General features: G+C 43.5%; 1 protein-coding gene and 1 non-coding gene across 5 annotated transcripts in view; one reads left to right on the top strand and one right to left on the bottom strand.

The window, feature by feature from the left end:
• TAF1B (TATA-box binding protein associated factor, RNA polymerase I subunit B) overlaps positions 1 to 13,743 on the bottom strand; it is a 68,922-nt gene that overhangs the window by 37,719 nt on the left and 17,460 nt on the right. For 3 of the 4 annotated variants that reach the window (XM_040496039.1, XM_040496038.1, XM_040496040.1), the window contains exons 7-8: positions 7,162 to 7,318; positions 1,083 to 1,182 (exon numbers count right to left, since the gene is read on the bottom strand). In XM_040496039.1, coding sequence (XP_040351973.1) covers positions 1,083 to 1,182; positions 7,162 to 7,318 — 257 coding nt within the window. Of the gene's footprint in view, positions 1 to 229; positions 1,035 to 1,082; positions 1,183 to 7,161; positions 7,319 to 13,743 lie in introns of those variants that run through there. The other variant, XM_040496042.1, reaches the window with a different exon arrangement.
• TRNAQ-UUG (transfer RNA glutamine (anticodon UUG)) lies at positions 2,509 to 2,593 on the top strand. The gene has a single exon. It is a non-coding gene; the product is annotated as a tRNA-Gln (tRNA).

Here is a 13,743-nt window from a genome sequence, read left to right as displayed (position 1 = left end):
CAGGACCTGCTCCTGCACAACTGGTGCTGAAAGTGGAGCCATTTCTGGTTTAAAAGTCTAATGTTCCCTGCAGATCACTCGTAGTGACCAATATTCTAAATTCAATGCAGATGTAAAATGTTACGGTCTTGTGCAAGCTTGTTTATCTGCCATTTCCAATCATCCATTCACTTCTGGCTCAATGCTTCAAAATCAGTACTTTACATAATTGTGTTTTCATAGCACCTACTTCAGTGTTTCGAAGAACCAGCGTAAAAGGGAGGGCAGAGAGGCAGGCGAACAGAGCCCAAGATGACACAGTGAGGAAGAGGCTGCAAGTTCGGTAGCTCCAAGCCGGAGACTGCCGACTGTATGGCCTTGGCATTCGTTGTCTCCCCGAGCTGTTTGCTGAGATGTAAAATTGGGATGACAGTGAACCAGACTTATGCAGGGGTTTAGTAAGGATCACAAATGTCTCTTGAATGAAACCACAGACGATGTAAGGTGGTGAAGGTTGGGAAGGCTATAACAATAATTCCTTAAGTGGGTAAACAGAGGATAATAGTTATAGTTAGGATCCCGCAAACCTTCTGATGACGAACAAAGAGAAGATAATCTGAGCACTATAAACAGTGATAAAGACTCCTAATTAAAGGGACAGAAGCCCTTCCACGGGAGACATCTGAAGACGGATCTAGAAAAAGACTAACAAGCAAAGGACTGAAAATTGCACCTCTTGAAACAAGATAATAACTTTCTTTTCTTTTTCTCAAAAGCAACATAGTATGCAAATAACAAAAAACATTTTTTTAATTTGAGATTACCTAAAGGTCTCTACATAACACTTCTAAAGTTCAGTCTTAACAATATACCTATTGGCAGTATGCACACCTCACGCTATAGCTGTCTTTTCAGGATACCTTAAAGGATTAGAAGAAACCACGTGAGGAAAATAAATTATGACAAACGGGCAGAACAAAAACTAGATGCCAGTTTTTAAAAAACTGCCGACACCAAAGAGTAAGTCAGGAAAGGAATACGAATCACCATACTGTTTTTGTGTCTTATTAGTGACCACCAAGTAAAAAAAGAAAATAACTTGCCTCTATAGCAAAGATTCCTTTGTCACGCCCATATAATTTCATCTCTTCTGGAAAATGCTGAAAAGCATTTATGTAAGGAATGTGTCCCTCTTCAACAAATCTGTATTTTGGAAAAGAAAGCTTCAGTGAGGAGTATGTACTGATTTTGCAAAGTAGACAAAAGGGCCGAAAACATCGTATTTCAAAGACAAGGTAAGACTCAGCTGAGAACGTCGTTTCTGCCACAAGATGATCAATCGGAAAATATCAACGATTCTCTGTGCCCGCGTGTGGAGCAAGCACTTAGCCAATTATCTAATGATCTCTTAAGCTTCTAAATAGATTAAGTCTTTCTAGGAAGTATGTGTCCTACTTGTCAACTCACCACCAGGCTTGCAGACACAGCATCCTTCTACCCCTCGAGCCCCTCGCAGGATTAGCATCTGCTCTTTTACGTTTTTTTTTTTTTAATGTTTGTTTATTTTTGAGAGACAGAGGGAGACAGCATGAACGGGAGAAGGCAGAGAGAGAGCGAGGGAGACCCAGAATCGGAAGCAGGCTCCAGGCTCTGAACTGTCGGCACAGCGCGCGACACGGGGCTCGAACTCGTGAGCTGTGAGATCATGACCTGAGCTGAAGTCGGACATTCAACCGACTGAGCCACCCGGGCGCCCCAGCATCTGCTCTTTTAAATCACTTCCTCAGGGAGACCTTCCTGGACCCATTTTCCTCATTAGAACAGCTCCCTTGTCTACCCTCCTGTCACCAGGACCTGCCACTGGAAATAATTAAGGGAAGGGACCTTGCCCATTTGCTTATCACTCGACCCCAATGTTCAGTACCCGGTAGCTGATCAAATATCTTGAGTAAATTATTGAGTTGAAGAAAATCGCACCTATATATGTATATAAATACACACACATATTTATTTACAATTCATTCATTAATTCAACAGAAATTTATCGAGAACTAACACCCAGCACTATTCGAGGCTGTGGGCACATAGCAATGAACAAAACAGGAAAATACGCTTGTTCCCGAGGAGTTTTATGTCCCGTGAAAAGAGAGGACAAACAAAACAAACAAATGGGATCTACAGTCTGTCAAGTAGGAAAAGATGGTAAGGAGAAAACTAAAGCAGGGACGAGCGCAGAGTGAGGCCTGGGGTCTTGCGACCTGGGCCATATATACGTATGCACCTGTTAGACTTTTAAAATAGGAAAATGGTTAAGGAAAGTAAGATAAAGACAGGAATAAATTAGTATACAAATGTTTTGGGTCAAAGTCTCTGCTGTTGCTAGAGCTAACCTGACATCTAGTTTTTAGCCTTTTATGTGTTAAAGAATATTGATTCAACTTTAGTTTCAGATTAAAAATGTGATTTAACTTTTTAGTCTACTGAAAGTTGAGAATTAAGTAGTATGTAAAAACGGTGCTTTGTGGGGGTGCCTGGGTGGCTCAGTCGGTTGAGCGTCTGACTTTGGCTCAGGTCATGATCCCACGGTTCATGGGTTCGAGCCCCACGTCGGGCTCTGTGCTGACAGCTCGGAGCCTGCTTCGGATTCAATGTCTCCCCCTCTCTCTGCCCCTCCCCCCCTCGTGTTCTCTCTCTTTCTCTCTCTCTCTCTCTCTCTCTCAAAAATAAATAAACATTTTAAAAAATGGTGTTTTGTGGAGTTTAATGATAAAGCAGGCTTCTTTGGAGCAGCCCTATAGGGAAAATCACCCTCACCTAGTGTTCCTTCATTTCTTTCATTTACAAAAAGTGTTTGTGCATAGTGATCGGTATTCAATTATTTTGGAACTACATTCTTGGTTTTTTATATACAGGGCATATTACATGCTTATCATTTTTATAACTATGTAGTATTCCATGATGTGAATATATTCTTAATTTATGTAGTCATCCCCGCTATGTGATAATACATTTACGACAGCCCCGGGTGAGGGTTAGTTCAGAGGGAATAAGACCTGAAGAGCCCCCACCATGGTCCTAGCAGGACAGACAGATGGCTGTGGATGAGCCAGTACAGACAGTGCCGCAGTGTCCTACAGAGGCACACGCTCAGTGCTGTAGGAGCACAGGAAGGAATATAAACCTGACCAGGGGAAACCGAGACATCCACACAGAGCAGGTTTTGGCCATCTGGGGTTTTAACAATCTTCACCATTTATAAGAGTGCTGCTCATGACCTCTTTCCAAGTTTTGTGGGTTTTTAATTTTTTTTCTTTTAGAAAAATATAGAACTTTTCCAAAAAAAGAGATACTGAATCAAATCTCTGAACAATCTATTTCATCTTGGTAAGTATATCAGATCGGTCTCTGAATCAATCCAGGAAGCTGACGGAGGAATTGCCAGAGACCAAAAGCGTCCCATATGCCCCTCCTGACCACTTTCCCTGAAAACAGAGTCTCTATTTATAATTGGGAGGTGGTATTTTCCAAAAGTTTTAATCTGTGACAGTTTGGAAATTTAACAAATTGGTTCTCCATCACAGATCACTTAAGAAGTAATGCATCGGCGTTAAGCCGGGTCCACCTGCAAAACATCCGGAGCCCATGCACCGTGTTCCATTTCTGTTGCCACCACCCTAATCCAAACCACTGTCTCTTGCTTGAAATATAGCAAAAGATCTCCCAGTCCCTCTGCTTCCACCTCTGCCTACCTAGAATCCATTTTCCTCAGAGCTGCCCGAACGGTCGGAAAACGTCTCCCCTGCTAAAATCTTCCAGGGGCTTGCTATCACACTTCAAAGCCAAATTCCTAACGAGTGTGGGGTTTCCTTCTAGAGTGACGATTATCCTCTGGAAATAGAGGTGATGGTTGCACAACCTTGTAAATATACTCAAAACCCCTGAATTGCACATTTAAAAGGGTGAACGTTATTGTATGTGAATAATACCTCAACTAAAAAAAAATACCCAAACTCCTACCCTGGCTTACAAACATCTGGTCCCTGCTTATTATCTCCCTGTCCTCACCCTCCTACGACTCCTTCAAATTCTTACTCCCGTCACACGGGCCTCCTCTGCTCCTTAATCACACAGACCGTGCTCTTGCTTTGGGCCCTGGCACTGACGACCTCCCTCGACCTGGAGTCCTAGTATTTCTGATACTCACTGCTGCTCTACCCCCATTCAAAGCGCTTCTCAGTGAGGCCTTCCCTCATGGCCAGTCTACAGTAGCCATCCTCTGACTGCAGTCTTCCACACAGCACTTCACTCATCATTTTTCATTTATTTCAATGCTCATCTGTTTCCTCCTCTGGTCTCGAGCTTCACGAGAGCAGGAACTTGTTCTGTATGGCTCACAACTGTAATTCAAGGGTCTAGACTCCAGAATAACCCCTACGTCGAGTAGGCATTCAAGAAATATTTGTGGAATGAATGCATGTTGGCTATTTTTATTACTATTGTTATCGCTGGGGTAGTAGGCAGGCTTCTTTAAAGGCTGCCTTAAGATTTCTGAATTTATTCTAAGGACTACGGACGTTGCTAAAGGATTAAACCAAACAGTGACACGTAGGACGAGTATAAGAAATATGGGTACTGGGGCCAGGCTAGTAATGTATTTCCTTCAAATCAATGTTCTTTAAATACTTTTCCAAGTTTGGCAGTAGTTCTCCAGCTTTAGCATCCATGAGACTCCCCAGGATGGCTTATTAAAACAGAGGCTACCAGGCCCTACCCCCAGAGTTTCTGATCCAGAAGGTTAGAATGGGTTAGAATTTGGTTAGAATTTGCATCCCTAACAAGTTCTCAGGTGATGCTGTTGCTGCCGGTCAAGGGACCACACTCTGAGAACCTGTGACTTGGAGCTCCTTCTCTGAGAAAAATAGAGAAAGAGGATCAGTGGTAACTATCTCCTTTCCTGTTGCCCCAGGTAATTAGGCTCGGTTCCCAAATCTGTATGTCCTACAGAGCAAAATAAAAGCCCTCCAGCCAACTAGATCCAATCTCCTTGAAGGTACTTCAGAAATCTCCTTTAAGGGAGGGGAGGGAGGAGGGAGAAAGAAGGAGGGAGAGGGAGAGAGACAAAGGTGTAGGATCTTGCCCCCACCCTTCCAAACACATATAATATTCTCCCTAAGAGGAATTACCGGTGAGTACTATTTTCTACATCTTGTGAGATCTCTAGCAGTCTTGTTACTCCCTTATAGATTGCCCTGGGTAGCCGGACGGCCCCTTTACTCAACTGGGTAGCTGGACAGCCCCTTTATCCAACTGGGTAGTTGGACAGCTCCTTTACCCAAGTGGGTAGTTGGACAGCCCCTTCACCCAACTCTAGCGACGTGATTTGATTGTTGTTTCTGGGTTATCGAAAGGAAAATAGAGAGACTGTAGACACGGGACCCCCTTGGGAGGTTGCTAAGTAATCCAGGTGGATTCCAGAGGGGATGGGGAGAAATGTGGTTTCAAGTATGACTGACGGGATGTAATGACTGACTGCAGACGTGGAGAAAGGAAAGAGTCAAGGATTCTGAGGTTTCTGGATAGGAAGGAACGGAGTGCATGGTATTTACGAAGGAAGAAAACATGGAGAGAGCTGAATGAAAGACGAAACTCTTTCCGCCATGCTGATTTCGAGATACCGTAAAGACACCCCAGTAGTGTCCAACAGGCAACTGTATGTATGAATAGACGGGTCTGACCCTCACTAGATAAGTCTGGGCTGCAGATATAAATTTGGGCGGCGTCATCATCGTATAGATGGCAATTAAAGCCTTGGGAGAAGATGAGATCACCCAGTGAAGGCATATGGAGCAAGGTGAGGTTTTTAACTTAACAGTAAAATTCACTGAATAATGGACTATCTGCATGCGGAGTTAATCACCCCTGAGAAAAGCCTTGTTATTTGGTTGATGTGGCCAAACTCAAAGGCACTATCATCATTTACTGGAGGCATTTTATTTAATCAAAGGGCCTAGTACCGATGATGGTGATGAAGACAACGAAACAATAATAACTAGCATTGAGTTCTTATTATGTGGCAGGCACTGTGGTGAGTGCTTTTCGTGGACTGCTCATTACTGGAAATGGTTACAACTCTGTGAGGTAGATATTATTATTATTAGCTCCGTTTCACCAGTGATGAAACAGAGGCAAAGAAAATTTAATAATTTACTCAAGGTCACATATAAGTGGCATAGCCAGGATTCAAACCCAGGAGTCTGGTTCTAAACCTATGCTCTTAAAATCACTCTACACACGGATTAAACCTAATGCTATTGTTTAGAATATATATACAGGGGGTGCCTGGGTGGCTCAGTCAGTTAAGCGTCCAACTTCGGCTCAGGTCATGATCTCGCGGTCCGTGAGCTCCAACCCCGCATCGGGCTCTGTGTTGACAGCTCAGAGCCTGGAGCCTGCTTCGGAGTCTGTGTCTCCCTCTCTCTCTGCCCCTCCCCTGCTCATGCTGTCTCTCTCTCCATCTCAAAAAAAATAAATAAACATTAAAAAAAAAAATAGAATATAAATATGAAGCAAGAGCGATATTAACATGCTAATGATTTTGGCACATCCTCTATTTAATGAGAAAGGCTTACACACAATGCACTAATTTACTCATTAACTATAAAACACTGTAAATTATATTGAAAAATGTAAACACTGGCCATCTACTAACAGGTTTTCCTAATAGTTTTGTTTTCAATTTATCTTATAAACACAGACAGCCTGTGTTTTAGCTTTTGACGGCACCAATGTGTGCGTTGGAGTAACTACTAGTAACCATATTCGCCAACGTAAAGGTCTTCTGCTCATCTTCTCTCTTAGAAATGCAAAATACTTAATACCACTACTCAGGTACTTAAGTGTTACTTTTCATCTTCCAAGCATTCTACGCACGGTAGATAATTAATTTTCCAACACACCGTGCAAGGTAAATACCATCATTTCACTTATATAAAGAAAGAAACCCAGGAGATGAGCCGCCGGCCCCGGGAGGGTTACAGTTCGGAACTGGAAGCCAGGCTACCCAGTCTTTCCGTTCTGTTCCTCAACTGAAGCCTCCTTGACAGACTCGAGATGTCCAAAGGCTGTCCCCCCGTTCACACAGGTAGTCCGCAAAGACGTCATCCTACGAGAGGCCCGGCTTACCTCAAAAGCTCTGAGAGAGTAACTGTCTCTCTCTGCCACAGCAGTGACAGGTAGCAGAAGGCAAGTGTCCTCGGCACCGTCATCTTCACGATCCCCTTCTCCTTTCGTAGCGAATATTCCACTCCGTCGAGAGATCCAGAACAGATGGATGCTGTTTCTTAAGACATAAATGGAGATTTTTTTTTTTTTTTCTTAAGAGCAAATAACTATTTGGACAGCCAAAGAAGAAAAACCACAAAAAAATCCGAAGGGGCATTCTCGATATCTTAAAATCAAATTATCATTGATACAATCCTTACAAAGAGCAACTGGCAAAAAAGAGCAATGACGGTTTAGAGAAAATTGGCTAAAAAGGTTAACAACTGTTGGTTCTTTATGGGAGCGGGATGGGCTGAGATTCTAAAGAGGGACTCGACCTGCTTGAATGTTTTCATAGCGAACCGGAACAATTTTTCAGACAAGTAAAAGGAAGAACACTTACAGAGCAAAGCAAAGCAAACAGTGTGTAAGTGCTTTGGTCCAGGCCCCAAGCCACGTGTCCCTCTTGTGTGAGGGGCTCTCCGAAACACCAGTCAGGACAGCACCTCCGCCCACTCCCACCCTCCAGGCACCCTTCCCCACAGGACGCTGTCTGTCCTCACTCCTTCCTTCAACACTCGCTCCTCTCATTCTCTGTGCCCCTGTTCTAGGTCCGGGGAACGGACAGTGAACAGGGTCGCACATCGCTCGGAACTTAACATTCTAGCAACGGGAGATGGTTATTAAGGAGAAAAAAAAAATTGCAACTGACAGACGGTGGTAAGGGCCACACAGGAAGACGGCGATGCAGGGGCATACAAAGTGATGGGAAGACAAGAGACAGGTGCTACTTTACATGGATGGTGAAAGAAAGCTCCGGGGGAAGGTGGCATCTGAGCGGCGACGTGAATACATTCAGACAGGAAGTCTTGAGGAGCTCAGGAAGAACACTGCGTTCATCAGCAGGAGTGAACTCAAAGGCGCAGCAAGGAAGCCAGGGTGGCGGGAGCACCACGCGTGAAGGGAAAGTGGCAGGAAATGATAAGGAAGAAAGCGATAGGGCCGCCTGGGTGGCTCAGCTGGTGAAGTGCCTGACTCTTGATTTTGGCTCAGGTCATGATGATCTCACGGTCTTTGAGTTCGAGCCCCATATCGGGGTTCCACGCTGTCAGGAGCGGATTCTCTGTCTCCCTCTCTCTCTCTGCCCCTCCCCTGCTTGATCTCGCTCTCTCTCTCTCTCTCTCAAAATAAATAAATATACACTTAAAAATATTTTTTTAAATATCACGCAGGGCTCGATAGGTCACGTTTTGTATTTTGGACATTATTCTGAGTATTATGAGGAGTTTCTGGAGAGTTTCAAACAGAGAAACCACCTGATCCCATTCATGTCTCCAAAAAGCTCTCTCCGGCTGCCGCATGAAGAACGGAGCTGTCGGGGGACAGGAGTGGACACAGGACACACCAGCCAGGACAGAGATGACGGGCACTTGGGCTGGGACACCAGCACTGCAGGTGGTGAGAAGCGGTGGGAATCTGGACATATTTTGAAGGCAGAGTCAGAAGAATTTGTTGATGGACTGAACACGAAGTATGAGAGAAAAAGAGAAGACAAGGGTGATTCTCAGAGTTTGGGCCTGAGCAACAGGAGAACGGAAATGCCATCTAGTGAGACAAGGAAGGCGGCAGAAGTGCAAGTTCGACGAAAGAAAATTAAGGTTTCAGAATTACACGTGTTAAATGAAGGCCCTACTAACTGCACAAATGGAGATGTTGAGCAGGCAGATGAGTATAAAAATCTGTAGTTCAGAGAAGAACCTCGAGAGAGAAATGTCCGAGCCGTCATGATGCAGCTGGTGTTTAAAGCTGGAAGGAGGGTAAGTAGAAAGCGGGACTAAGAACGACCCCCAAAACCCCACTTTCTTGGATAAAACTCTCCAAATTACTCCTCAAAATCCTTTTTTCCAACTCCTATAAATCCTCTCCTCATAGCATTTATCAGTAACTGAACTTTTTAATGAATGTGTGCATTTATTTTCCAGCTCCTCCCACTACAATCTAAGCAGGTGGCTGACCTTGCTTGTCACCGGGTCCCCAGGGCCTCGAGCGGGCCCTAGCACAAAGGAGGAACCCAATAACTATTTGGTGGCAAACAGACCAGCAGTTCAAGACTGTCATCCTAGTGAAATGATTTTTAGAACATGCAAAGACTCAAGGTCAGGGCACGTTGTGGCAGGACCGTCTATAATATGAAGCAAATTAAAAACCACCTAAGTGACATGAATAGAAATTTAATTCCAGGCAATGGAATACTGCATGCCAATTTACTTAATGCTTCTGTCGATGGTTCTCAAAGTAGAGTCCCTAGACCAGCTGTTGGGCAGCTCAGTCAGTTAAGTGTGCGACTCTTGATTTCAGCCCAAGTCGTATCTCGCGGTTCATGAGTTCGAACCCTGCCTCCGGTTCTGTGCTGACAGGGCAGTGTCTGCTTGGGATGCTCTCTCTCCTCTCTCTCTCCTCCCTCTCTCTCTCTCTCTCTCTCCCCTACCCCGTTGCTCTCGCTCTCAAAATAAAATAAACTTAAAAAAATATATATTTTTAATAAATAAAGTTTATTTAGTTTTGAGAGAGAAAAAGAGCTCGTGAGCAGGGGAGAGGTCGAGAGAGAGAATCCCAAGTGGACTCTGCACCGTCAGCATGGAGCCCGATGTGGGGCTCGAACTCACGAACCATGAGATCATGACCTGAGCCAAAGTTAAGAGTCGGACGCTTAACCGACTGAGCCACCTAGGTGCCCCAGCAATAAAATTGTAAAAGCTGGAAAGCCTATGGACAGGTGATTACTGCCCTGGCAGCGTCGAGAAAGCTGGATTCAAAACCAGCGATAGGGAGAACCATAAACCGATGTAACTTTTCCCTGGGGACCTCTAAAGAAAGCTCCAGAATCGGTTAAATCTTGGAAACCGGGTGAAGGTGGGTCTAACACCAGAAAGATTACTTGAAAGTCTGATTGAGAAGCAGTCAGACACTCAGAGTCATATGCCAACCCCATCTGGCAAATGCCTGAGGCTTCCCAATCTGGGCAGAAAATTGTTAAGTTTCTTCTCTGGAAAGAGTAAAATGAAGGGTCTCTGGAATAGGGCATATATCAGTCATACATACAGTTGAGAGCAGGATATTATGAAAAACAGCAGGATGAAGTGCAAGTGTACATATTGAGTACTGAGACAGCCCCCACCCCCACCCCACATTCCTCTCAGGCCTTCTTCCCACCCAGTTCCTAGAACAGCCAGGATTACACCCTCCAAACAGATGACTCAAAGAGATTTCTCTTGAAAATCCTATCAGCTCAGGGGGAAAAGATTTAAAGATGATAATGCTGGAGGCCTGCTAAGAAAATAATCCAGCTAGATCATGCACAGTGCAACTAGCAAAACTCCCTATGGATACGAGGCTTTCACTCAATTTTTCAGTCTCTTTAAAAAAATTTTTTTTAATGTTTTTATTTATTATTTGAGAGAGAGAGAGAGAGCGAGAGAGAGAGAGCGCACAAGCAGGGGAAGGGCAGAGAGAGAGATACAGAATCTGAAGCAGGCTCCAAGCTTTGACTGTCAGCACAGAGCCCAATGTGGGGCTCGAACTCATGAACCGTGAGATCATAACCTGAGACAAAGCCGGGTACTTAACCGACTGAGCCACCTAGGCGCCCCTTTCAGTCTCCATTCTTTTTTTTTTTTTTTCCAACGTTTTTTATTTATTTTTGGGACAGAGAGAGACAGAGCACGAACGGGGGAGGGGCAGAGAGAGAGGGAGACACAGAATCGGAAACAGGCTCCAGGCTCCGAGCCATCAGCCCAGAGCCTGACGCGGGGCTCGAACTCCCCAAGGACCGCGAGATCGTGACCTGGCTGAAGTCGGACGCTTAACCGACTGCGCCACCCAGGCGCCCCTCAGTCTCTATTCTTAAGAAGACCAGCCATATTAGCCTCATAAATATTTGAAGAAAACCTCTAATACAAGAAGCAGAGGACAAAACAAGTCGAGGTCAAATATTATCACTTATCATATCAATATCCTCAGGAAAATAAGAAAAGATGCTCCACAAAAACAAGGGAGTAAACCAGGAAAGATGAAATAGGGTCAAGGAAGTAAGGAACTTAACAAAAGGTAAGAGCATCTTCAGGATGGTGGTAAAGAGATCCCAAAGACAGCCTTGTCATACGTTTAGGGATATTTCATTGTAGATAAGGGTGGGTCAGAAGCTCCACCAAGACTTCTTCTGAAGATGAAATTGGTAGAATAGCTAAGAAATTGAGAGATTTTCAGAACTTGGAGGAAGTGTGGAGATACACTAATAATAAATTATAGATTAGTAATAAGTAAATAGAAAACTAAGCAAGTGACGACAATTATCAACTCTGAGGAAACCAAAGGATCTATGAAAAGTATAATCATAGCAAGTTACATAGCTCACACTAAATGCTGGGCTAGGAAAAAATTATAATCGTATTGGAAGACAGAGAAAAAGAAATGCACGATCGTGTGCTGGTGACTACATGGGGAAGGTACAGTGAGAAAGGTGTGAAAGAGCCAAGATTTATCTTCTGTAGTTGGAATTTAACAGCTAACGTCCAAAAGCAGAAATCAAGATGTCATACTATAAGCATATGCTATAGAGATATGGAGGTTACAGGGGCGCCTGGGTGGCTCAGTCGGTTAAGCATCTGACTTCGGCTCAGATCATAATTTCACGGTTGGTGAGTTCAAGCCCCCCATCGGGCTCTGTGCTGACAGCTCAAAGCCTGGAGCCTACTTCAAATTCTGTGACTCCCTCTCTCTCTGCCCCTCCCCTGCTCACGCACTCTCTCTCTCTCAAAAAAAAATTTTTTTTTTTTTTTTTTTTTTTTTGCGATATGGAAGTTGCAGAAGAGCTGAAAATGAATGTCTCTTGGGAACAGCACATTTAGGGGAAAAACAGACTACAATTTTTTTCATGTCAAGCATTATAAATCTATTTGAATTACATGCATATAGAATTTTGATTAAAAATTTAAAGAATGTAGAAATAGTTTACATTTTCACAAAAACCAAATACTACATCTCCCTTTCTATGTATACGTGAATAAAAAACTTTCTGGAATGATCTACAGCAAAGTAGTTTGGTTTTGGATGGCACAATAACTGATGATTTTCTTTGTGACGCTCTGTATTTTATAGTTGTGAAATAAAGGTTGTATTAGTAGTCACTTTACATGTAGAAACTAAAATAAAGCTCTAAGGATAACCATTTACTAAAAGCAAACACCAAAACAAAAACTCTTAACATAGAGAAATAATCTGGGGCACCTAGGTGGCTCAGTCGGTTAAACGTCCTACTTCAGCTCAGGTCATGATCTCACAGTTCGTAAGTTCGAGCCCCACATCGGGCTCTGTGCTGACAGCTCAGAGCCTGGAGCCTGCTTCACATTCTGTATCTCCCTCTCTCTCTGCCCCTCCCCTGCTCGTGCTCTGTCTCTCTCTCAAAAGTAAATAATGAACATTAAAAAAATTGTTTTTTAAATAAAAAAGACATAGGGAAACAATCATGGTACTCTAAAAGGCTTAGATGACTTCAGACCTAGTCCTGGGGACAGTGGAGTTCAGGCCCGCCTGAAAACGTGGAAAGGAAACTCCAGAGATCCACCGCGGCCCAATTATTCTATGATTCCAACTTCTTTACTTCTTTGGACACAAAAAATAACTTGTCTGAGATCTGTGTCACTGTGTAGTCCAGCAAGTAATGCAGATATGCTGACAAAAGGAATTTGCTCTTTAGGGGGAACAGACTTGCAAAGAAGCAGTCCACACAAGAAATGCTTTGTTAAAAACCATATGTAATCATACAACCCAGACTTCCACGATTCCTAACACCAGACGATTTGGAAGCGATCTCCCAAAGAACTCTGTCAGCACACATCAAGATTCCAGTAATCTATAATAAGAGCCTGGTCCGTTCTCTGAGGTCTGTTTTCCACCATGTTTATTTTGTTATTATTATTTATTTATTTTTTTTTAGTGTAGTGTAGAAACAATTAAAATCATGAATAAATGTGTTGGGGAAGGTCTATACCTGTTACCTTAAATATACTCCTTATCTATTTTAAATTATGGAATTAAATCAGAAAGTGAAACTCACACATGATACGATAAATTTTGCTTCAGTCTATGATTAGAAGTCGGATATATCATCTTTGACTCTTACCAATCTTATCATTTCGCTAAGACCTATCATTTCTCTGCTGCAACTTTTCTTTGGAAATTCTGAGCCCACACGTACATGATCTTTATTGAGCTTCGTTCTTTCCGGATCCACTTATTGTTCAACACCCTTTAAAAATGACACAAAGGGGCGCCTGGGTGGCTCAGGCGTCCTACTCTTAATTTCGGCTCAGGTCATGATCTCATAGTTTTGTGAGTTCGACCCCTGCATCAGGCTCTGCGCTGACACTGAGGCGCCTGCTTAAGATTTTCCCTCTCTCTCTCTGCCCCTACCCCACTCATGCTCTGTCTCTCTCAAAATAAATA

Source organism: Herpailurus yagouaroundi, unplaced genomic scaffold, assembly GCF_014898765.1.
Source record: "Herpailurus yagouaroundi ecotype Mexico unplaced genomic scaffold, PumYag 188, whole genome shotgun sequence".
In the NCBI taxonomy this organism is placed as follows: Eukaryota; Metazoa; Chordata; class Mammalia; order Carnivora; family Felidae; genus Herpailurus; species Herpailurus yagouaroundi.
This window is presented reverse-complemented; position numbering and strand designations above follow the sequence as displayed.